The sequence below is a fragment of the Aspergillus oryzae genome, chromosome 6 (assembly GCF_000184455.2).
Source record: "Aspergillus oryzae RIB40 DNA, chromosome 6".
Classification (NCBI taxonomy): Eukaryota; Fungi; Ascomycota; class Eurotiomycetes; order Eurotiales; family Aspergillaceae; genus Aspergillus; species Aspergillus oryzae.
Window position 1 is genome coordinate 1,241,879 of NC_036440.1, and position 23,900 is coordinate 1,265,778.

A 23,900-nucleotide genomic window follows, 5' to 3' on the forward strand; every position below is an offset into this window, starting at 1 on the left:
CGAATCGCGTGCAAACGACCATCGTCTTCCCTTCGACCCTTTTAGCGTTCTTATCCTAGTAAGTTGTGAAGGTTACATTCCGCCGAAATCCATTATCGTCTCAGCGATGCCTCGGACTATTGAGATCAAAGAATGAAGCCAAGGAATGTTTGTGTAAAACTCACAAAGGCCGGTCTCAAACACCCATGACAAACGCAGATGACTCGGAATGAGCACAGATGATATAATTCAACAATCTGTTTGCTGATCAAGAGCCTTGTCGAAAGATGTATAATAAGGCTCAACATTCCTGCATGTTGAGCGATACTCAACAGATGCATAAGTCTTTCAAGCCGGTTCGCCATTGTGTTCCATGATACCCCATCATGTCTTCTTCAAAGACTGTTGCACTTTTCACACTTGCTCTGGCTTCTTTCAAAGGCGCGCTGGCCGCGTTGAGATTGAACAGTCCAAACAATATCGCCGTTTATTGGGGTAAATATCACGCCAAGCGCATAATCTGTGCCATAACTGACATGACCTCTCAGGTCAGAACTCCTTTGGGCAATCTACCGGTCCATATGTTCAACAACGTCTGTCACATTACTGCAGGAGTAAGCCTGACTATACACTGAGTAAGGAAGCAGCAGCTGACGATACCACCCATGTCGTGTGCAGCGACGGACATAGATGTATTACCTCAACAGGCGCTAACGTCCTTAAGAGTTTCACTAACAGCACAACTAGGTATACCAAATCTCCTTCCTCACCAGAATTAACGGAGCCGGTGGTGTCCCTGAAGTCAATTTCGCAAATGCCGGCGACAACTGCACCGCATTTCCAGGGACCCAGCTTCTGGACTGTCCTCAAATAGCGTGGGTATACTCTAACCCGTACACAATAAATTTGCTGACTCCACTGTGTTACTAGTGAGGATATAAAAGAATGCCAATCACTCGGGCGAACAATTCTCCTTTCGATCGGAGGAGCCACTTACAATGAAGGCGGTTTTACCAACGAAGCAGCCGCAACTGCCGGTGCCAAGATGATCTGGGAGACATTCGGACCAGTTTCCAATCCCTCTGTGAAACGACCATTCGGAGACGCAGTAGTTGACGGTTTCGATTTTGACTTCGAGGCAACTGTCAACAACATGCCCGCCTTTGCAAACCAATTGCGGTCCTATTACGCCAGCGATACCTCGAAGAAATACTATACCACAGCTGCACCGCAGTGTCCTTACCCGGACGCGGCGGACGGCCCTATGCTCGATGGCGCTGTGTACTTCGATGCGATATGGATCCAGTTCTACAACAACTATTGCGGACTTCAAGCATTCGTCCCCGGTAGCGCAGCACAGAATAACTTCAATTTCGATGTCTGGGACAAGTGGGCTCGGGAGACCTCTCTGAACAAAAACGCGAAAGTCTTTCTCGGTGTCCCAGGCAACCAGGGCGCTGCCGGCACTGGGTACCAGCCTATATCGACTGTTAGCGAGATTATCAAGTACGTGAAACAGTTCAGTAGTTTCGGAGGGGTCATGGTCTGGGATGCAAGTCAGGTATACGCCAACACCGGCTTTCTTTCAGGACTCAGGTCAGCTTTGGGTGGAGGGGGGACTACTCCAGCTCCGACGACGAGCCCGACTACAACTCCGACGACGAGCCTGACTACAACATCGAAGACGACCTCACCTACACCGACGACAAAGTCTACATCTACAAGCACCACCTTGACTACCACTACGAAGTCCTCCACCGCTAGTCCAACGTCGAGTAAGCCAACAGCCTCACCAACCTCAACTGTGTGTCCGATCGCTGGACAAACATGCCCCACTAGTGGAGCCTTTTCTTGCAATGGCAGTCAGTTTGGTATTTGTGACAATGGTAGGTGGGTGATGCAACAATGTCCCGCGGGGTTGGTTTGTGCCCAGAGTGGCTCGGGCGTATATTGTGACTACCCTGGATCTACTGGTGTCGCACCTTGTTCTTGAGGTGCTATATTGTGTGTACATCTTTTCCTCTGGAGCCCTCAGTACATTTTCGTAGGAAGTTATGGAGATATAGAATGTTCTACATGATAGAGCTATATTAACAAAGGCTTGTAAATTCATCCAGTAGTATCCCTTGCAGGAACACATGAGAGCAGGGCTTCTTCTACTCAATAAAAAATGGCGCAGTTGCTGTTGTCCTGTAGTTATTTCCATTTCCATTATCATTGGACTTGTCTCTGGCAGCTGAGGCGAAGTCCGTTCCTTGATCCTTCCTATATTCTTTCTGTATCCCTTCTTTTCTGTCAACAACCCTGTGGTCCGGACCGCGAGACGCCCACGCTAGCCAATGTAGACTTTGTGGAAATCGGTTGCATTCGTTGTGGAAACATTGATTAGGTCGATCAACTTCGTGATAGTGTTCTCTGCCATTACATATACTCATTCCCCTCCCCGTCCACATTCCCCATGTTGATGTCTGTACCCATAATGCCATCCGCAATTCGCCCGTGACATGACTTTATATTATCAAGATGGTGGTTCATGAGAAATGACTTAAGAAAAGTCACCCATGATGGGTTCCTCTTTTTTGTCAATCTCGTCCCGCGCAAAATCGATCTCGTGCTACAAACTGCGCAGGTCCTTTCCCTAGGTCCGAAATGTCCTAGTAGCCTTTTCTATAGAGATAACTGCCGGGGAGGTTAATTACAATCTCTTCACTAGTGAGGAAGAAGCGACAATAGGGGTCCCGGGAGGGTTGTAGCTGAATACGCAAATCAGGAGCTGGTGGAGGTGGCGATGTTGATGGATCTTAGGTAGTACCAGCACCAACTATGGAGAGCATCGAAGATTATGACTGATTTCCAGACACATGCGCATTGGGGTGACATTATTATTGACTCCATTTTCACCAGAGCTGCGGGACTGACAGGATTGAAGGACAGGAGAAGCAAAAGATTCTCTTTTTATGAGTATTAGTCGAAGCATAAACGCTTCACGGCGCCGAAATTCTCCAGAAATTGATGGTATTAATGGCACAACAGGTGTTTTAGCGGGATGTGTACATGAATGATTAGATGTTTCGGTAGAGAGGACACTTCCAGTTGGAGTTCTTTAACGAATATGTTGGCCGTAAGTGACGACTGCTGGTGTTTTCCCTTCTATAAAGGCGTACTAGCCTTTATAGGCTATATTCCAGCGTTTTCCCTGTTATGAAGCTAGTACGGAGGCTCCTCTTGGTAGACGTGTAATACATAAGTTCCCATAAATTACCGTCCAAATCATAAGTCTATGGACTTACGAAGCACTTCATCCAGTATGCGCTTCGGCACTGCGAAGATGAATGCATGCCCTTGGTTGTTGGATTAAACATAGCAGTTCCAACAAGCCGTAATCATTATCAACATAATCCTGTTAAACAGCTTCCTGCCCGGAGGGCATGTGGTAAACGAACTTCACCATCTCTGGGCCCCAGCCTTGGTGGACAATAAGACCAGACCTCTCCATAATGTGCGTGACAAGGGTGCCAACCCGCAGATGTAGGAAGCGAGTTGGCCACCGCGCTCAGTGTGCCCCAGCAACCTGTTCAAAAGCCATCATGTCAGATATATTCACACCCCTCCCTCCTCGTCATCGTTCAAGAAATGCCCGTTGGCCCATCTGAGAATGAGAGACAAGTCATATGCATTCCCTAGCATTCCCTGGGGGGTCTTGGCCAACCAGTACGGAATAGTGCGGCGAGGAAAAGCTCATAGAGATCACAGTTGGCATTGCGTTTGCAAAGCGCACTTCTACCTACAAATATACACCAAGAAGATCCCAGTCACCATATCATAAAAGGCCTAGCTTTCCGCCAAGTCATATGTCCATTAGGTCCGACCTCCTGGCAGCTCTTGAATTGTAATCGTTTGGGTCATTAGCAATATCGAGATTGCGTCGCGGTTCAAGTTGAGTAAGAGTCTTCCGATCGAGCTAGCAGATTCTAGCACTGCCCAGGGGTATCATGGCTCTTCCTAGAATTATCAAAAGAGCCTCGTTCGATCTACAAAGTTGTGTCAAGCCAAACAGCTCTGAAGACTCGTCCGCCAACTGGCTATTGTGTCGAGCTTATTTGCGGAAGGTCGGATACCGGTTCTGGTACATTGATGGCCTAGAATATCAATCTGATCGCAGAAGAACTTGGACTTCGGAGCGCTTAAGGTCAAGCCTGCCGAGTAAGCAACCTTCCAGAAAGTTTTTATGAAATGGACAGTGTTATGGTTTCCATGGCGCCTTGATGAGCTGTAAATTTCCTTGACATAGTGTGACTCAGGCTGCTGTCTCACGGGATGGTACCTTGAACCTCATAGCAAGCTAAGACTTGTGCACAAAAAAGGGTCCAACACCGAATAGCTGAGTACCAACTAAGGTGATGGTGGAAGACATACCATCGTCCTAGATGGGATGCAGTGAGAGCAATATCCTGTTCTATTAGGCCAGAATGTAAAGCGGTCGTAGGTCGTCACACCACTACTACGTCGAATCCCGCAAGGCAAATCCCGATAATCGCTGGTCACGCCGTTTTGCCATACATTCCTACACCACCGGTTGGTACGGGCCATGGGAGAATGTCTGCCGAAAATCTCCTGCTCCTACTTAAGAACCTAATCTAGACACCGACGAGCGAGCTCGTGTCCTCGCTTTCTCCTTCGTATAATGTATTCCCGGCCAATTGATAGATTCACACTGAATAGTTAGTTGATCCAGCTCCGGGCATATATCATATACGTCCCAACATTTTCACCCTACGAGTGCATCTGAGATTACTCCGAGACCTGTTAGTTGCACGGCTGCAGGAAAGGTATAGAGTATAGTATTATATCTATTAGAAAGGCCGCTAGGGGACGACGGGCCTGGTGTTAACGCGTGATGTGCAGCGGCCGGTTCTTTTATGTGCCTCCCTCTGGCACTGAAAGAGTTGAGTGGTCTTCTTGGATTCCAACAAACTATGGTAGGATAGTCTATCGGTTTGACTTGCATGGCCCGGTTGAGTCTTACCGCACGACTTATCTTCTTGATCAGAAGCAACGGGTACGAGGAACTCCTCGGTGAGATAGTCAACATCAATGCGAGCGACCGGCACCTCCGGCTGTTTACCGCGCGATACAGCAGACATAGTGCTAAGGTCAAAGATGTCAGCAAGATAGTCGCCGAGATTCCACTCAGGGTGTCCGCGAAGAGGAGGAGAATCAATTCGCAGCGACATCCCCCTTGTCCATGACTTGCTCAATCGGCTTATTACGGTCAGGTTGATAGTGTGCTAGTAGTTTCCCGTCCAAAATTATTCTGAACTGGTGATTTCCCTCATTCTCCTCCAAAAGTGTGTAAATCCTCAATGTGTCGATTGCCTGAACAATATTTTATTATCGTAATGCTGCAGGGTCCTTTACTAAGGTCTGGTAGGGGCTGTTGGATGAGCCTCTGCCTTCGATCTAAGCTTCGTGGTGACTTAGTATCCCTCCCATATTGGGGAAAGAAGTCAATCAGTAGCATAGTTGCTCGAGCCGGCTATTTGGATAAGATATTATAAGACCTTACTAGGCCAATAAACTCGTAAAATGGGCCATTCTGCTTCCAAATGGCACTCGTCCGGCCAGTGGAGCTTTTGTTCTTTAGGTATATGACGAAGGAGCATGGCCTCGGTTATAGCATAGTGACGAAGAGCCGGTATGTGTGGCAAATGGTGGTTTAATGGTCATTATCGGGTACAGCTGCCCAGCCTTCAAGATTTGAACCGTCGTATCTGCCAAAGCCCATGAGAAGTGTAAGGTTGCGTGTGCAGCTACATTCTGCGAGTCGTAATCCTTTCCATCTCCACCACGTACCGTCCCATCCTCAGTCCTGAAATTCCACAACAGGCGAACACTTTCCTTCCAGCAAAGCCCTATGAGGATGCCATAGGTGGTCACTAGGATGACGTAACATTTCACCTCAGCCAGCACACCAAAATCATTGACTATGACGATTGGATCCTCTGAAAGTCAGATTCTTGCGTTCTGGTCATGGCTGCATCCCGTAGCTTTACCCAGTAGGTTGCGTCCTTAGCGTGTAGCCCTTGCTGAGGCTACTAAAATAGACAGTTTGACACTATAGCCAACTCATGGAGGTTTGCCTGATTTAAAGCAGGTTTTCCCTTAAGGTAATCAAGGATGGGCTCTTTTGTACATTGCAAGATGACTATACATCCCAGATTAGATAGGGAGAAGTGGAGACGAAAAGACGAGAGTGTTGGTTACAAGTGATAATTGTAAAATGCCTTGTCTTGTATATTGTCCAGGATAGATCCTACACCCGACTTAATGCTGGCCATAAGGCGATGCAAGATTCACACAAAAGCCCTTCAGTTAACATTAACTAGCCTAGTTGGCTAATTCTGTGAAATTGGGTCGAAATTTCTCTCGGACATTCAATTGGCAGCTGTTCCGTGGCAGGAGGTATCAATAAGCTGTTATGGCTTAGATATATTCTGTATTGGATGGCAGTGTGTCTTTTGTCTTTATTCATGTCTGCCTTGCTATAGCTTGGGCAGCTCCCTGCTTGGGACGCATTTGGTCTGGATGACGTTGGCATCGTGGGAGGTGGAGTTCCTCTTTTGCAAACTCTGAAGATCATACGAACAAAAATGCGAAAGGCACTGCTATGAGCCATGCGAGTAATGCACTCATTGAAGTCCATTTGCAATATCATATAAATATCTCGTCAAATGCTTTGATTCGTCCGCAGCTCGTAACCGTCGCTGATGTTCGCTTCTAATTAAAAACGCCGCTCAGACTGACTACTTATCTTCATCTTACATGACACCACGCTCTGCAACGGTGCCTCGCCGAGCAAAGTATATAGTTACAAAGTTGCTATTGATTGATTGAGGTTATGCACCATTGCACACTAGCTCGGGTGACAGTAAACTTATAAGCAAGGGAGAGTATATACCATTAATATAGTCTCCAGTTGAGGCTGGCCCAGTGACATAGTTGCTTAGGGCTTAAATCAGTCACCTGCATTCCATGTCACCATGTATCCCGCCTAGGCATTCCATGTCACCATGTATCCCGCCTAGGCAGAAGCCCTCCTGGCTTCATGCGATTCGGATGGTGTAAGTGTATGGCTCGAAAATATCCCTTCGCCGTCGTAAATCATCTCTATTCGTCTTCTTTATTGGCCCAACATCATCAACGCAGCTCGGTTTACCTCTCACCTGCATGTTATCATGTTAAACTCTATATGAATCCTCACTTCTGGTTTGTCTTGTCTGACATGGCAACTAATAACCCACAGAAATCCCACTATCGCTCTGAATTTCTTGAGTTAAGGTAGAACAGTGGTACGGATACAACTGATATCCTACTCCATATAACAATCAAATCTCATCATGATACCTCCCAGCATACGCACCCATCCAAACCACACCCAAAACAACCACCACCCCAAATCCAACCCAGAACAGAATCGTCCGAACAGCCCCCCAAAAAGCCATATCTATATTCTCATTCAGAGCCCTAGCAGGATACTCCCTCGGCCACTCTTCCGCAGGAACCTCGACCCCCAGAAACGGACACAGCACATCCCACCCATCCCTACCCACCTTCAACTCCAACCTCCTCTCCTCCGGAACAGCCTCCCTCACTTTCCGATAATGCTCCTGAAACGCCTTTTCGCAAACCTCTTTCTCGTAGCAGTTCCCACAAAAAACCCTCCAGACCAGCTCAGACATTCTATACAGCGGCCCAACCTCCTTCTGATCGAAATACTGCCAGTACCGAAAGAACGGCATCCGGATGAACCGAAATAGAGTCTTGTCCATGGACACCCACCAGGAATCGAAGTCCCGGGTTGTGAGGATTATCTTTGCGTCTGGGTATGCGTGGATGAGATCTTCCCAGAACATTGAGGCCGGGATGTCCAGGACGGCGTCGTAGGAACCGATGAGACGATCGAATTCTTCGCGGCCGTAGCGGGGAATTTTCTTGGGGTCCGGGTTGAAGAAGTTACATTTCAATGCTTCGATCCAGAGGTTGAAGTCCCGTGGTGGGGACTTGAAACATTCGGAGCCATGGTAAGGTGTGTAGCCTAGTTTCCGGAGGGCCACGACTAGGGCTGTGGCTTTTTGTTAGTGGTATGTTTTGGATGGTCGTGGGTAGTTGTTACAGTTTGTCCCGGTTCGGGTTAGACCCAGGCAGAGGATGCGCATGGGTTTTATACGCGTATTGGGTTCGCGGTCGATCAGTCGGGGCATTTTGTGGTTTTTTAGTAGAGTTGGGCTGGGCGGGGTGGGTTATTTGAATCTTATCGGGGGGTATTTATTCCAGGGTCTATCCCGGGAGGTTGGCTGGGTTGTTGCCGGGAAGAAGGAGATATCCGAGAGCAGTAACGTATATGTTGAATATGTGGGTGGACTTTGGAGGGAATATATGTTCGTCGATCACATCAATAAGGTTTGATTTCGTCATCATTTACCGGATGGAAAATGATCTTCAAATAATAGCCAGTTTTACATGCATATCACTCAACTAGTCCTTGTTATGCTACTTTCAAATTAAGCATACAGTAAATGGCTAGCTTAAAGAGTCTAATTGTGAAGGAAAAGTCAACAATTCCGAAGCCTAATGTGAATAAATTTGGTTTATTGGCGGCTTTTCATAGTTTTGATACTCCTACCTTTAAATCTGAACTCAAAATTCCTCAAAGATTGGTCGAGCTATAAGGGTTCAAAACTGGCCCATTTTTGAGTTTTGGTTCGTCCTCGCATGAGTCCGCTAGTATATCATACAGTAGAGTAACCAAGCCTACGCCATCACTTCGTTAGTTAGAATGCTATGACAATTGCGTGAATATTCTCGATGGAAGAACGTGAAAGATCCAGTGTAGTTACCACGTCAACCAACTCCTATCCCGCAGTGGAACCACTCTTGACTCCCTTGAGTAGATTGATTGTCCCTAGATAGAATACTGATTGAATAGTAGGTGTGCCAAAATTCGGGATTTATTTGATATGATTGCATTCATTAGCCACAGGCCTAGATTATGCCTACAAAGGTACCCATTCACGGACCTCGATTCGTTGCGACAGCTGGCAAAAACGATACTATTACTGCCATACTATCTATCTAAAATCTGGAAAGGCGGTGTGAGACGCATTAGGGAAGGAGGGAAGCAATGTCGTCCGAATCGTCATCTCTATGAGTACAGTAAGCTGCTTTGTCTCAGACGATCGTCAACAGCTTATACAGACCTTGTGGAGTTGCTGTTAGGTACCTTTCACGCATACAATCGTGACTTTGAGGGATGACGATGCTGAACGTAGTATGGTATTGTGGCTGACAATCGCTAGAGCAGTCTTTGAGATATTCCATAGTAGTGTCATTCACGGTACGATGTAGTGAATGCAACCAGGGAGAAAATTTAATCCTCATCCCTCTTTCCTGGAAAGTATATGTCAATTATACCACGTTGTTTGACTATTCACTTTATCATTGACACTTTTTATTACATTGCTGATTGCCTGAAGCCCGTCAGAATTTCCTTTCTACACCTCGTTGGCATGAGACCAAGCTCAAAATGTCATACCCGTCAGAGAGTTGCGAAGTTCCACAATCTCCACGAAGTTTACACCTCATCAAGAAGCAAGAGCCGCAGCTTTGTATGAGGCCGGATAAACATGTGCGGCGCTATATAGCTGGTAGCGCTGTCCACTTTCTACGTGCAAGAGAGGCGTTTGCCCTCGCCTCGTGTCCAGTTATAGCTATAAATGAAACAACACGACGAAGAAGCGGAATACGTATTGATGTTACATGCATGGAAACGCGCAGATACTTTCAATGTAGGTGGATGCGCCTCTTCAATCCCTAGATGTCATCGAGGCCCACAAGGTGGCATTAGCAAGAGCACTCCGAAATCCAAGTCGACGACACCCTTACTGTGGGTAAACCCAGCAAGGGTATGACAATCATCACCGGCCGAGAGTTGGTCATTATCCCCTGCCGCGCAGAGCATATAGGGACTGGGATAGGCGCCGACCGCGCTCGAAGGGAGCCAAGGGCTCCACAGCGGAGCTATATACGGAATCCATCCGATGTTACCGATTCATCTTCCCTCAGCTCACAAGTCGATCAACTGTCCCTTTCTGGTACTAGCTATAGAGACGACAGTACCGATGTTGACTTTGCACCCCTGCAACGGGTGCATGTCCCGTATTCAGCACAGGGATCCGGTAAACTGACGGTCAGGTTGGCACTCTGGGGTATATGTATGCTTGCTGCTACACCGAGGAATTCAACCCATTTACAAACCGAGTATAGTTATCCCCTGTATAGCTGTATACAAATCCAGCGTGGTTTCCTCCACTTGTCAAATGGAGCCGTAACACAGCAAGTGCCTGGAGGCGCCCAGTTAGTCGAGGTGCCCCAAAACCCAGCCATCGCCAACAATCACTCCCTCTTGGTAGAACACGTCTGCACGGCCAAACGGCATCCATCTGGAACCGGATTGGTAGTAACGCTCAAAGACGCCACCCTTCCTAGATACCTCGTCAGTGATGAAAATCGATTCTGGAGCCGTGTGAAACAACGGTGGTTTCGTCTGGTGCTGGGAACAAATGGAGATGTCATCTGGGAAGAGCTGTAGATAGGAATTTAGATGAAGTCAAGGCTTACATGACCTAATTGCAAGGACGGAATCATAGTTTGGATCTCGGAAGCCACAAAAAGAGGGCCACGATATCACTCATTAGAATTGTCCCATTCAGGTAATTCATATTGGTCCAACTCCTTGAAGAACCTATCCAAGTCCTCTGCCTGGGCATAACGACGATAGAAAGGGAACGTAATAGTAGATCCCAGATCCACAATCCGGTCCCCTCTATAATTTTCCTTCTTGACATCGTCAGGCAGGATACCGCCACGCTTTGGAATGCAAAAATTCGAAAGGATATTTTGGAATTGTTCATCTTGGCGGCTCGGTGGCTTATCAGCGATAAAGTCCTTCACGATAGCCCACCGGGCATTACCCCAATATGGGTCATTCCCCACCCGTCGTCCACATACTCTCCGAAGCTGCTGAAGCTGGGAGTCCGTTAGGTACATCCATCCATGACACCGCACCGCCCAGTGGCCATTTTCGCGCAGGTCGCATAGACGAGCAAATGCACGCGATTCACATCCAAACGGGCTGATGAAAGCTTCTACTTCCTTGTGAACATTGTATGGTGCTTTATATGGATAGAACTGCACGCCCAATCATTAGAGATTTCTAGGCCTTGGTGTGGACATAGACATACCACCTTCAGGCAGAGGTCTTGTTCCCTGTACTTGAACCGGAAGACAAAGCCCTGTCGGCCCATGTCGATAAATCTGGGTTTGGTAATATCATCTTTGTAACCGACGAATCGCTTTAACATGGGGTCTTGCCTCACTACTTCATCAACATTGGTAATAGAGGAGTCGTTGGTGACTTGGACCTCTAAAGCTTCTTCCGACAAGAAAAGATAGAGGAAAAATTGGTACTGTGGGTCCTGTTCGTCCTGTTGGACTTCTGCCATAATCAACAAAAGTTGAACTGTAGTATTGTAAAACGCGGTGCTGGTGAAGAACCAATAATGTTAGCCAGTGAGCTACGGAAGGGATAAGAGTTGTTGTCAACGCGATAGATATACAGAACCCGCCCTAAACAAGTTAAAGAGTAACAACGTTCTTCCATGTCACGTGGCCCATCGGCCAAGACAAAAAGAATCATCTTCTGGAGCAAAAGGCAAAAGGCAAAACAGGGACAAGAGCATTGATGGCCATTGGATTACTCTTCGGTGGGAAACATTGATTCTCGCATGATTTAGGATCCTTTTTCTGAGTTCTCTTCTGGTTCTGTATCCATGGGAACTCTAGTAAAGCGAACACTAAGTATAAAAGATGGAACTACCTTGATACAGAAGAACTTGCTTATGAGAAGCTGGGAATAGTCTCTGATGAAACCATTTTTGAGCGCACTGTCCAGGACGGCTTCATGGATTACTATAAATCGTTGATCCCATGTATCCTGGACCTACGCAAAGCAGTGTTCCCTGGTGGGAAGCTGCGGAGGAAAGGAGACAAGGACCTTTACTCGCAAATCCTCCAAACTACTAATAGTTCACAGAAGGACAGTGGGGTAATATCTCAAGGATATAATAAATCAAGGATTTTGGGGGGCGGGGTTATAATGCATATTCTGATCCTCCCGGAATCAACATCAACTTGGTTTCTATGTGTTCATGCATCGGACATAAAACTAAATTTGAACGCAAACGTGCATGTCATTAACGCAATTTAGGACCTACTAATTATGTGTCAAACTCCCAGAACCCGCCAATTACTTAAGGCTCACTTCTTAGCCATATATAACCCAAGTGTCTTATGTCTTCTTTGAGCCGCCATTGGGAAGAGATAAACTCTTTGGATTATTCGATTTCCTTCGCCAGGGGATCCGTCCAATAGTAGGACTAGCGGGTTCTTTGTCCATCTCACTTTCCGCAGCCATCCACTCGTATTGTGAATTGCTTAGTTGTGTAATAGTAGTGTATGCGGTGCTCATGTTATTTTCTATGATGGACAATCGGGGGAACACAGTCAAAGCAATCTTTTTGGTGTGCTTTGGCTTAGCGCCTTTCTCTGTGTTAGTGTTATCGGTAACGGGAAACGTAAAGGCTTCGCAATCATCATCAGCAGTCGGCGGGTCAAAGTCTGGCTCGTATCTGCGTTTGCTGCCCTGAATCGGTTTCCAGATCTTCGCTGCCTCCTGCACAACCTCTTCCAGAGTTTTATGGAAAGCGAGGCGTCGGTCTTCTGGGAGTAACTCATCCAGATATTCTAACACATTCTTCACCACAGTTTGAATACCCACCCTGCATATCCTGTCTTGGGTTGTTGGATCTAGCGACAGGAGAATGGATCGACAGAATGACTCTTTCTCGCTATCGATAGATGCCTGGTTGGCGAGAACCTTTCGAAATTGGTTATATTGGTTATCGACGGGTGCGATGTATATTGGGAGGAAGATATGCGTATTAATCTCTCTGGCGAGGATAGCCAAGATGAGAGCAAGCCTCATTTGCTTCGCCGCCAGTGTGTTGGAACATGGAAGAGGCAGTTGGTGGTCTCGTGCCAGTTCACATTGTCGAAGCTTCTCCCATACTGAATTATTCTACCGTTTCAGCCCATTGGGCTATGTCAGTCTTCCTTTCCCTTCTCTAATTGTGGGACGGTTGTACTATGCCAGCTACTTACCCTAAGAGTGTCATTAGAAAGGTCGGTTTCCAACATGGCAAATATTTCGGTTTTAGCATAGTCCCAAAACTTGAGCATGCTCTCAATTCTACATGGCGTTAGAGTGTTGGGTGAAGCTATGGTCCCATAGAGGATGCACACTCACGCTGAATCTTCAGTTATGTCACTGTATCTAGTAGCATAACCCTCCAATTTTTCGAGGCTAGCTTGGGTTGTTGCGAGCGATCCTTTGAGACCCAGAGCCTCGTTTTCCAGTTCCTTGACCCTTTGCTTGGCAGAGGCGAGTTTGTCTTTCAAGTCTGCCCCCGCCTTTTTCATCTTGTCAATGGTAATTTCTTTGTCTTGGATGCTTTGCTGCAAACCGTTGATTTCCTTTTGAGCCAGTGCCACCTTTTCCCTTTCCTTTGCATTGTCGGATTGAAGCTTCTTCACCTGTTTCCCAAGTTCATCTACCTTCTTATTCCGCTCGGAAATACATGTATCCTTCTCACTGATGACCGTTCGAAGTGTCTGCACGACACCTTTTGTTTCTTTATGCCTGGTCCTCTCTTCTTCATTAACCTTGAACGTTTCATCCAGCGCTATGCGTTTCCTCTCTTTTTCATCGTTTATCTCATTCTTGAGGCTTGCAATGTACTCGTCCTTGGAATTCAACTGGCCCAATAACTTGTTGTTTTCATCGTAAACCTCTAGAATGGCATCGAATCCCGTAGTCGAGGCTACCGTCTTGAGCTGAGTAAAAATCGCTCTCACGACATGTTGGTCAAGGGAATTGGGTGAGGGTGTAGATGGCGGGGTGACGCTTGTAGGAGGCATATTGGTTAACAAATCCAAAGAGAAGTCGAAAGAAGCCAATAGATAACAGCACTTGAAGTTTCATTCCAACGTACTCGCTCAAAGATGTGAGGCCGTAGACACACCTACCTCCACATCTACGCACAGGGTTAATTTAAGTCCTGTTGCTTTCCTGGTCAAGGGGTGCCTCGATGCCCCAAACCCTTCCTCACTTCCGCCTCACTCGATATCCCACACTGCCGACGTGGCAGAACCTCCGTGGCCATTCCAGAAGGTACGGCATGATTCAGTCAACCCTTATCTGCTCGTTGGATGTGCGGCTGTCTAAGATGGTGGTCTAAGAACAAGGCTCACGAGGCTTCCTTTTCCCATACTGCACAGCCAGTGAAGCGAAGACGCACGGATCCCTTGGTGCACACGCGAGTCATGTATTGCCTGCAGGCGGCCAATCGCACAGAAGCAGATACTACGTGGCTTCGTGTGCTGCACCGCGCACTTGAACTACTACATGAACTACCACAGTAGCCTCCCTCCATGATCCTACGAAAGATGAGCGCTTAGTTTAGGTTTACTCCGACATCTTGCTGATTGGGCTCTTTTATCACCGGCCACCGCGAATGAAAGGTTTAGGGAATTAACGGATGGGCCGATCCGTTGTGGTTCCCCGGGCGATCCTTTCCCGCAAAGTGCTTTTGGGCACATATGATGGGTATTGTCCAAAAGCAGACTTAGTATCCTCTTGCCCGACTTTGGGGGTCTTTGGGTGCTCGCTCAGTCCATACCTTTGCGAGGCTTATTGTTCTCATGGTTAGCCCATTTAGGTGAGTGGGAGGTACGACACCTTGACGGGCGGCTGCAGTTCAGATAGTATCGGAGAAGAGGGTGCTGGGCTAAGATAAACCAAGATTGTGTCATTTTTATATGGTATTCTGTTGCTGAGGAGATATATATGTTAAGGTTCACGTGTTATTCGCGTCCTATTCTGTGCACCGGTGCTGTAGTATTGTATATTGTGATTCTCAACCCTATCCTTCCCTTCGGTTCCCAGAAAGATATATATCCCTCAAATCTAAGGATTGCGATAGAGTTGATATATTTTCTTATGATTCAGTATATCATGATTAATGAGTAGATATCTATATAAGCATTTCAGCTCGACATGTATGTAGATACTCAAAATATTGACTTGGGCATACTTGACTTCACGTACCTTTGTATATCTAGAATTCGGCATCAGATTGGTTGGTTCCATTCTATACCTTGACCGATATCTTTGGAACACTATGTCAGAAGTGATAAAGCTAACAGAGACAGGGACTTTACAGGTCCTCGCTGTGCCCGTCATAAATAATATAGTTGCTCTGTGAATATAAGTTGATTTATTGTTCGCATCGAGTTGTATGTATTTACTGTATGGATTGTAAACGTGAGAAGGACAATTTGTCCCGCCAGTGGTATCATAACAATATTCTAATGCAAGTAAAAGTCAGAGCGACTAAGTGAAAGAACGAGGTCACGCGAGAGGAAATCCTTATAATGCTTCTTTCTCATCAGGGAATGGCTTCCTGCCTATCACCACATGATAATTCGTGTAGCAGTGGACATCCCGATTCCGAATAGCCTTCCGCACATTGACGAGAAAGACTTCGATTTCTGGCCTCGTCCACCCGAGGGATGTAAGCGGCTTATATGACCATCCGGATAAAGCCTCTAGCCAGTTTCTCTCACTGTGGAAGCCAATCTCCTTCATCTCGGGATCAGAAGGCCACGGATTCGTTGGAACTTTTTTAATCCGTTGCTGGATGTCGACAAATCCCGACTCTATCATGGATCGCTCTATTCGAGGCGCAATTCGGAACTGCCTTGGTGGATTGGTAAACTGGCCCGATTGATGTTGAGCTCTCCACCAGTCGTGGAGAGCGAATGCACTAAGACCGCCCTCTTCAGCTTCCGGGGGCATCGTGCCATCATCACACATGGGCTTAGGGTCCATTTCGTGACATTCGAGCCAGCCGCCGGGCTTCAAATGCTGTAAAGACTTTCGTAGGAGCTCTTCAGATGAAGGTATTCCTCCCGTTAAGTGGGCGAGACGAATATAGTCAAAGTAGTCGTGGTGCCAGAGCCACTCCTCCTCAGCCGCATCATCAACCAGGAAATGGACATTCTCAGGGACTACAGTCGGTTGAATGGGCGAAAGATCGGTACCTGTAATCTCGGCATTGGGGAATAGAGCAGCTGAAAGATAACAACAGTGAGAACGTGGTTGCAGGAAACAAGGTCAGAATGAGTTGGGTGAGTGATAAACCAGCAAGTGGGCAAAATGCGTACCCATTTCTATCGGCCATATCCCGGTACCAGTACCAATATCAAGCATCTTCCTAGGGTCTTGTAGCGGAGCAAAATATAGCCGTCCATTATTAACTAGCTTGAACATGTGGTGCTGCATATTCAGGCGAACTGACTCCTTCTCATCATTTGGGAAAACGTACGCTGGCATGGCAGGAAAGTCAGAGGCTACTTTGAATCTGAATGACCTAGAGTGTACACGAACATACCGCCCTCATGGTATTTATGATATCGTCTTCCGTATTGAAATGGATAGTCCATCACAGTCTCAGTCAATGACTGCGTGTCACTATCAAATTTTCTTCAGTAACAAAGACAATGGCAGGCATTCCTCAAAAGAGCTGAAAGCCTTAAAGAACGCACAAATGGTGGTGAAAGGAGGGGAGATAGATGGGAAAGGATAGAAACTGATAGGTTGGTAACTTACTAAGGTTGCTTAGGGCTCTTTGACATATAATGTCAGCACGGCTCGGTTGATATGGGAAAGTATAAATAGCGAGAAAAGCAAAGATGGGCCAGTCTTGACAAGGGCCGTGGAAAGTGTAGTAACTTCCATAAAATAGTTAGACATCTAAAGCTAAGGGAAATTCTTACATCAGATCTTAAAGCCATCCTTGACATGGGAGACATTGAGACTTTTGGGGAAGCGGCTGAGACTAGGCCTGAGTACGTGGAAATCGGGGAATCAGATGGATCTTCCAGGCTGACTTTACTGGTTAGAGTGTCGGAGTCCTCTGACATTAAAGTCTGCTCATCATTGTCTTCTAGGCTTAGAAGTGCCAATGAAGCAGCGTTATGCTTGCCCTCGTTTGTCTGATCCGCTAGATAACGTGCCTCTATATCACCCGCAAAATAGTCAGACAGCGTGAGTAGTTTGTTCCTTTGAATTGTTATCCTAGACTGTTTCAGGGGCTCGGAATATAGAACTTGATTGTGCTCGCCTTCGTCAGGATGTACAATTTTCATAGCGTTGAGATGTCCGATCAGGGTTTTCACCACATGGATGGACGCCTCAGTTTCCTCACTAGTCCACAAAGATCGCTGTTGGTGAAACAGACTGGGCGAGAAGCCATAAAATGGTATGTCAAACCGCAAAGGATAGTCATGCAGTGATGGATCGAAAGCCAAACTTTCTTTGGAGCTTGGTCCAAGGAGAATAAACGGCTGCGAAAATGGATTCCGATCCTGAAGCAGATTTATCCATTCTGGACCTGGGAATGGTCGAGAGGCTTTTTGAGACAACAATAATGTAAACCTGTCAGACCCTAAAGGATATCGAGACAGTCCTTCGGAGTGTAGAGCCCAGGCTGTGAACAGGTCCCAAATATGCACATAGTCAACCACGTTGCCACAGTCGACTGCCTGCAACTCTAAAATGCTGTAAAGGTCACGCCAATCCATCGCAGACTGCTCATTACTTAAAAGGATGTAAAGGCGAGCGAGTGTCTGATTTCGTAGGTCATGGTGAAGGTTTGCTTCCGATAGAAGAATCGATAAGGCATACAACAGATCAGAGTCCGCTGACCGAGAAGATAAACAACATCTGGCGGTCTCGAAGCTGACTGTCTCAAGAGCTAAATGTAGATTTGACGGCACCACATCGTGATCAATTGGCAACATATTCCAGTTTTGTTCCGCAACTTCAAGCCTAGCCCTACCAACTGCGTAGATCTGGTTCACTGCATGTCTGCTATCGCCCAAGAGACCCGCTAGGAGAGCGGCATCTAACAGGAAATGGGCTTGGTGAAGGATCATCATCAGTGAAGCCCATTGTTCAGCCACGGAAAGCCCTATTGAATCATCCCAGGTAATGTCGAACAGCTCCTCTAAATCGCCCGCTGGCAGGCTTGGCATAATTGGGAGGAGGGCGCGCATAATCCTTGATGCTTCCCACAATAAACCGCCTTCTTTCAAGATGCCAAACCACTGAACAAATCCGTTTTCACTTTTGGTAGTTGACCGCAGCAAAGGACAACGCATCCAGCTTTCATCCACCCATTGGGATGTTCGAGAGCCGAATACAATAATATTAATGTAAATCTCGTAGATATGGATCTAACCTCGAGTCAGCTATTGAGTCTACCTATTTGAACTACAAAATAGAGCGTCGTTTTAACTAGCCTGTACTTCATTGAGATCTTCCAATCTCTGTTTGCCCTCTAAGTCGAGAAGTGACCATGCTCTCTTAGCCTCTACCAAGGCTGATCTTAACGCACCTTTTGAGTAGATTTCCGCCAATGCCTTCATGATTTTTAGAAGCTGCATCTCATCGGGGTCGAAGATTTCCTCTTTTGCCCGAATATGTTCGTTCAAAAACTCCGCGGCGTGTCTGTAGCGACCTTGCTCCAGCAGCATATCCGCATACTCCGCGACGACCGGGAACAAATGATCATGTTTTCCAAGGGTGTTATCAAAGAACTTCTGAGCATCAGTGTAGTGGCCCATGCGAGTGAGTTGAACAAAGTGGTGGATTTCTTTTTCAATATCCTCTTCCAACTCCAGCTCCAAGGGTAAGGTAGTCCCCGTTGGCTGCAGAACATTACGGGCGGGATGCGACGACATACTCTTCCATTGAATGGACCAGAAAGTATCACCATGTAGTACTGATACTGAGTAGAAGGGTAGAGGGATGGTAGAAAGGGTGCAGCCAGTCTTGTGCAGTTGGCGGAAAATGAAGGTACCCCGCTGACCTGCAAGGCTGAAACCACCCCGCTTTGATGATTGGATTCTGTTAGTGAACACATATAAGGTGCACACACAATTTGGAACCACCAATTTAAACTTCTCGACAAGGACCTCAAGTTGAGCAACGTCTCGGAGGTATCTGGTCTAATTAACTTAGTTTTTACCATGTGGAGTCGCTACTCAAAACGTCTTTTCCAGCGGCCAGTAAATCGAGAACAGAGTCAAAATCATAGAGACCTCTTAGAGACCCACAGCCAGAGCCTGGGATACAGGCAGCTGGGAACGATCAAGATTGACTGCTCGTTTATGCCGGATTCCCAATGGGGGATTCTTCAGAAGGTAGCCGGTGCACCCGCTTGGTTGCTATATCTTCAACTGCAGTTCAGCCAGCCATCGGATTGCAAGCTCGCAAACGCAAATGTCGAGCTCACCTTTGAGAAGATGGCACCTGCAAGCCAAGAACCAATCAATCTTTCAAATTTGGGGCCGGTTCTCACAGAATATTTCGGTCCTCGGGGCATCGCAGGAAACGATTTGGTTGAGCCCGTTGTCCTCGGGTCTACTGCATTGAACGCTAAACTCAAAGCAAGAGACCCGGATCTCACCAAGACACCGGTACGCAGTGGTCCTTGCAAGCGTACACTTGGCCAGTAGAGGGAGATAACAGTGGCCTCCATCGTCGGGTCGAATGGATCATAAAAGAAGCAGATTCACAGCACCAGCCACTTCTGCATCGTGGCCAAGTCCGAGTCGCACTCGTTCTACAGCATGACTTAGACCCCTTTTTCATCACCGTTCGCATCGAGGGCCAGCTTCACGGAGACCGCGGTTGGTTTAAGTTCCCCTCTTCGATGGATTCATCCACCAGAACCCTCTGTGTCCGAGTTTCGCCATCTGCGCACGAGCAAACTCCATTGGATGAGAGGGCAAGACAACTGAATAAAGATATGACAGCACTTCTGGTTCAAAGTTTCAGACCAATATCCAAATTAGATAAGGGGCTGAGACCGGAAGAACTGAAGAGTAGTTGCGACAAGGCAACAAAAACAGCGCCACTCGCAAATCGAACAACACCTAAAGAGTCTGAGGAGTATACAATCGGCTGGATCTGTGCTTTATCCCTCGAAATGGCAGCAGCAAGTGCGATGCTCGACGAAATACATGAGACCCTGCCCACTCCCTCGAATGACTATAACAATTATACATTAGGGAAAATTGGATCCCATAACATCGTGATCGCTTGTCTTCCCATTGGAGTATATGGAACAACTTCTGCGGCAACCGTGGCCACTCAAATGCTAGCCACGTTTCCATCAATACGATTCAGCTTGATGGTAGGAATTGGCGGTGGCGTTCCTAGCAGTACAGCCGATATTCGACTAGGAGATGTTGTTGTTAGCAAGCCAAACGGGAGGCTAGGGGGAGTGGTGCAATATGACTATGGCAAAACCGTCGCGAATGGTATATTCGAACAGACTGGTGCCCTAAATAAACCCCCACAGGCTCTCTTGACAACAGTCGCAAAGATGCAAGCCGAACACATGATGCGTGGTGATAAAATTTTTAAATACCTTTCCCAAATGGTAACTGCGTATCCGCGAATGCAGAACTTTACCTACCCTGGCCAGGAACGAGATTACCTTTTCCGAGCTGATTACGATCATGAAGGACCAAATCCTACCTGTAAAAACTGTGACCCAGCCCAGACTGTGGACCGCAAGGTTCGAATGCAAAGCACTCCGGTAGTTCATTACGGTACAATTGCGTCCGGAAATCAAGTTATAAAGCATGGCCAAACCCGGGACAGGATTGCTCAACAACAGGGAATCTTATGCTTCGAGATGGAGGCAGCCGGTCTAATGGATAATTTTCCATGTCTAGTCATTCGTGGAATTTGCGACTATGCTGATTCTCACAAGAACAATGACTGGCAAGAGTATGCTGCAGCCACCGCTGCCGCATACGCTAAAGAGTTTATCTCCATGACACCTGCTAGACAGGTTGAGATCACACCAACGGCCGTAGAGGCATAAAAGAGTATAGAACCTTATTTAACTATATACCTAAACCGTCAAGCTATACGTACCTACTAATAGACCCCTATTCCTTAGGGACTGATGTGGTCTCGCTGCCACTGTAATGGGGAGCAGCTTATCTAAGACTTGGAGGCTTTGATTATGTTCAGGTGTGGATGATCGGAGTATTACTGACTAGTTTGACTAAACAATGAATGGGTAACTTCAACTCACTCAATATACGACAACATTTGACGCCATTTTTCAACTGTCTTAGCACCACACCTGTCTAAATCTACGCCCTACTATCTCTACATTGACATGGTTGGTCTTTCTCTCTTCCTGGTGCCTGACAAGTCGTGATAGTTGTCGCCGAGGCGCTTCTTGTCGCTCCACTCACTCATACCTTATCCTTTTGCTTCGCTCATCTGCGACTTCTACTTCTTCCACGCTCATCCTGTAACTTCTGGGAAAGTCTCTAGTGTCGCTCACTTTCTCCTCAATCGTTTTTTCCATTTTGTTACACTTTTCTATCAACCACGTGGTACCTCACGGGACTGGCCAGGTCTCACGACGACAGCGACTCCATCACCGATGTACCAGACACTACCACCAGAAGGGAAATTATAACTTTAAAGAGAAGGGAAGTCACAAGATTTCATATTCTAAAAGAATTCTCGAAGAAAAGGAAAGATCTAGAGTCAATACTAGTACTACCCCACACAAAAAAAGGCATCTCGTGCCCACCACTACATACAAACCACGCAGAAAACACCTAGATACATCCTGCAGAAAAGCAATATGACAAAATCCAAGCCCTCCCAAAGCTCTAAAAAGGGCAACTAGAGCCACCACCATGCGTAAACCTTCCTCGTGGGACGAAGGCGCTGATCAGTGACAAGCGGCATAAGGTGAGATTTCCCCGCATTCTGCACTCCGCATTTTCCCCGGATCTTGAATACTGCCGGATCTGTCCGAAAAGGGAAGGTTTGGGCTCTTTGGATATTTTCCGGGGTTGTTTTCTATAGACTTGCTAGGTAGGGTTCAGATTAGTGGGGGGACTAAGTGCCGAGCTTTGTCAGTTGCCTTGGTTGGGTTGGGGATTGGGGTGGTTGTATAAATTGGACGATGTTTCCTCTGTTTAGATCGAAGTTTCTATGGTTGTGGTCAAGGGAAGTGGATAAACCTTTTCGGAGATTTGGAGCGGTATTTGGCAGTCATGGCTCTCATATCCCGTCTATTATTATTATACACATCATGCCTTACTCTTGTCTCGGCTATAACTCTCAATTCCTTCCCTAGTAAACCACGAGTATTCGTGCTCTCTGATATCTCCAATGAACCTGACGATTCCGAGTCACTCGTCCGATACCTCACATACAGTAACCAGTTCCAGACGGAAGGCCTCGTGGCCACGACATCAACCTGGCTGAAGAATGAAACCGACCCAGATGCTATGCTCGACATCATCCATGCATATGAGAAGGTCGTCGACAATCTGAACCATCATGCACCAGCGGATTCACAGTACCCATCCGCAGAACACATGCGGAGTCTAGTCCGCGCAGGGTCTCCGGTATATCCCCTCAGGCTCCCAGTTCCCAACAAACTAACACGGACAGGTCTACGGTATGGCGGCCCTAGCCCCCAACGCCACCTTCAGCGCCGGCGCTGAACTCCTCCTCGACCGCATTCAAGCCACAACAAACAGCAACTCCCCCCTCTGGGTCCTCGCTTGGGGTGGCACCAATGTCCTCGCGCAAGCTCTTGTCAAGCTCCACAAGGACAACTCCCCAGAGAAAGCTGCCAACCTCCGAAAGAACCTCCGCATCTACACCATCTCCGACCAAGACGACACAGGCGCCTGGCTCCGCCAGCAGTGGCCTGACCTGTTCTGGATCAACTCCATCCACGGCTGGAACCAGTACGGTATGTCCACCTGGGTCGGGATCTCGGGCGACGAATTCTACGACGTCGACAAGGGCGGCCCAAATAGCACGCTGGTAAGCAAAGCATGGCTCAAGGAGAACATCCAAATCGGGACCTTGGGCGCCGCCTACCCAGACGTGGCATATACCATGGAAGGCGATACGCCGACATTTCTCTATCTCATTCAGAATGGACTGGGAGTCTCGGAGCACCCCGAGTATGGGTCGTGGGGCGGTCGGTATCAGTTGGTCACTTCCAATCAGCATGGCCCAGGTTTCAGACATTACTCGGATGTGCAGGACCAGGTGGTGGGTCTTAATGGGAACACTTTCAAATCGAATAAGGCGACGATTTGGCGGTGGCGGGATGCGTATCAGCATGATTTCGCGGCGCGCATGCGCTGGACGTTAACGGATGATGTGACCAAGGCTAATCATCACCCCCTTGTGAAGGTTAATGGGAGTTCGGGGCTGGAGCCTGTCAATGTTTATGGGGTTGCTGGGTCGGAAGTTGTTGTGGATGCTGGTGAGTCGGTGGATCCGGATGGGGATGAGTTGACCTTCAACTGGATTTATTATCCTGAGCCCAGTACCATTAACGGCACCCCTGATGTGAATGTAACGACTTTTGGGTCGCGTGGTGAAAGTGCCAGGTTGCCGGTTCCAATTATCGATAGGACCTGTGAGGCAGGCATCGAGCATTGTGATCTGTTCCATTTCATTCTGGAGGTTAAGGATTCGGGCTCGCCACCGTTGACTACATATCGTCGGATATTGTTGCATGTTGCTAAGTCTGATGCCAAATAGCAAGGGCATAAATTGCTTTATATTATAGATGAATGCTGTGGGTTTAGCTGCTTTTAAGGGAAATGAT

The 23,900-nt window shown here is 47.3% G+C and overlaps 9 protein-coding genes across 9 annotated transcripts; 4 read left to right on the top strand and 5 right to left on the bottom strand.

Annotated features, from left to right (window-relative positions):
* Positions 1–365: 365 nt before the first annotated feature.
* On the top strand, positions 366–1,972 carry chi3 (putative class III chitinase; the record flags this gene model as incomplete). Its single annotated transcript, XM_023238101.1, has 3 exons — positions 366–527; positions 727–854; positions 910–1,972. The coding sequence occupies 3 exons, from the start codon at positions 366–368 to the stop codon at positions 1,970–1,972; spliced, it is 1,353 nt and encodes a 450-aa protein (XP_023092751.1).
* Positions 1,973–7,364: 5,392 nt separating this feature from the next.
* Positions 7,365–8,195, bottom strand: AO090020000229 (sulfotransferase family protein; the record flags this gene model as incomplete). The annotated part of the gene is made up of 2 exons (XM_001824528.3): positions 7,365–8,101; positions 8,153–8,195. The coding sequence occupies 2 exons, from the start codon at positions 8,193–8,195 to the stop codon at positions 7,365–7,367; spliced, it is 780 nt and encodes a 259-aa protein (XP_001824580.3).
* A 1,557-nt stretch (positions 8,196–9,752) lies between these two features.
* Positions 9,753–10,627, top strand: AO090020000228 (uncharacterized protein; the record flags this gene model as incomplete). Its single annotated transcript, XM_023238102.1, has 2 exons — positions 9,753–9,824; positions 10,334–10,627. 2 exons carry the CDS (start codon positions 9,753–9,755, stop codon positions 10,625–10,627), a joined length of 366 nt encoding a protein of 121 aa, XP_023092750.1.
* Positions 10,628–10,722: 95 nt separating this feature from the next.
* Positions 10,723–11,540, bottom strand: AO090020000227 (uncharacterized protein; the record flags this gene model as incomplete). The annotated part of the gene is made up of 2 exons (XM_001824526.1): positions 10,723–11,226; positions 11,280–11,540. 2 exons carry the CDS (start codon positions 11,538–11,540, stop codon positions 10,723–10,725), a joined length of 765 nt encoding a protein of 254 aa, XP_001824578.1.
* Positions 11,541–12,385: 845 nt separating this feature from the next.
* On the bottom strand, positions 12,386–13,575 carry AO090020000226 (uncharacterized protein; the record flags this gene model as incomplete). The annotated part of the gene is made up of 3 exons (XM_023238103.1): positions 12,386–12,973; positions 13,258–13,345; positions 13,403–13,575. The coding sequence occupies 3 exons, from the start codon at positions 13,573–13,575 to the stop codon at positions 12,386–12,388; spliced, it is 849 nt and encodes a 282-aa protein (XP_023092749.1).
* A 2,008-nt stretch (positions 13,576–15,583) lies between these two features.
* On the bottom strand, positions 15,584–17,139 carry AO090020000225 (class I SAM-dependent methyltransferase; the record flags this gene model as incomplete). Its single annotated transcript, XM_023238104.1, has 4 exons — positions 15,584–16,287; positions 16,381–16,542; positions 16,608–16,677; positions 16,993–17,139. 4 exons carry the CDS (start codon positions 17,137–17,139, stop codon positions 15,584–15,586), a joined length of 1,083 nt encoding a protein of 360 aa, XP_023092748.1.
* Positions 17,140–18,510: 1,371 nt separating this feature from the next.
* AO090020000224 (tetratricopeptide repeat protein) lies at positions 18,511–19,760 on the bottom strand (the record flags this gene model as incomplete). The annotated part of the gene is made up of 3 exons (XM_023238105.1): positions 18,511–19,227; positions 19,336–19,413; positions 19,515–19,760. 3 exons carry the CDS (start codon positions 19,758–19,760, stop codon positions 18,511–18,513), a joined length of 1,041 nt encoding a protein of 346 aa, XP_023092747.1.
* A 174-nt stretch (positions 19,761–19,934) lies between these two features.
* AO090020000223 (5'-methylthioadenosine/S-adenosylhomocysteine nucleosidase family protein) lies at positions 19,935–21,116 on the top strand (the record flags this gene model as incomplete). Its single annotated transcript, XM_001824522.3, has 1 exon — positions 19,935–21,116. One exon carries the CDS (start codon positions 19,935–19,937, stop codon positions 21,114–21,116), a length of 1,182 nt encoding a protein of 393 aa, XP_001824574.3.
* Positions 21,117–22,729: 1,613 nt separating this feature from the next.
* Positions 22,730–23,833, top strand: AO090020000222 (uncharacterized protein; the record flags this gene model as incomplete). The annotated part of the gene is made up of 1 exon (XM_001824521.3): positions 22,730–23,833. One exon carries the CDS (start codon positions 22,730–22,732, stop codon positions 23,831–23,833), a length of 1,104 nt encoding a protein of 367 aa, XP_001824573.3.
* Positions 23,834–23,900: the final 67 nt, after the last annotated feature.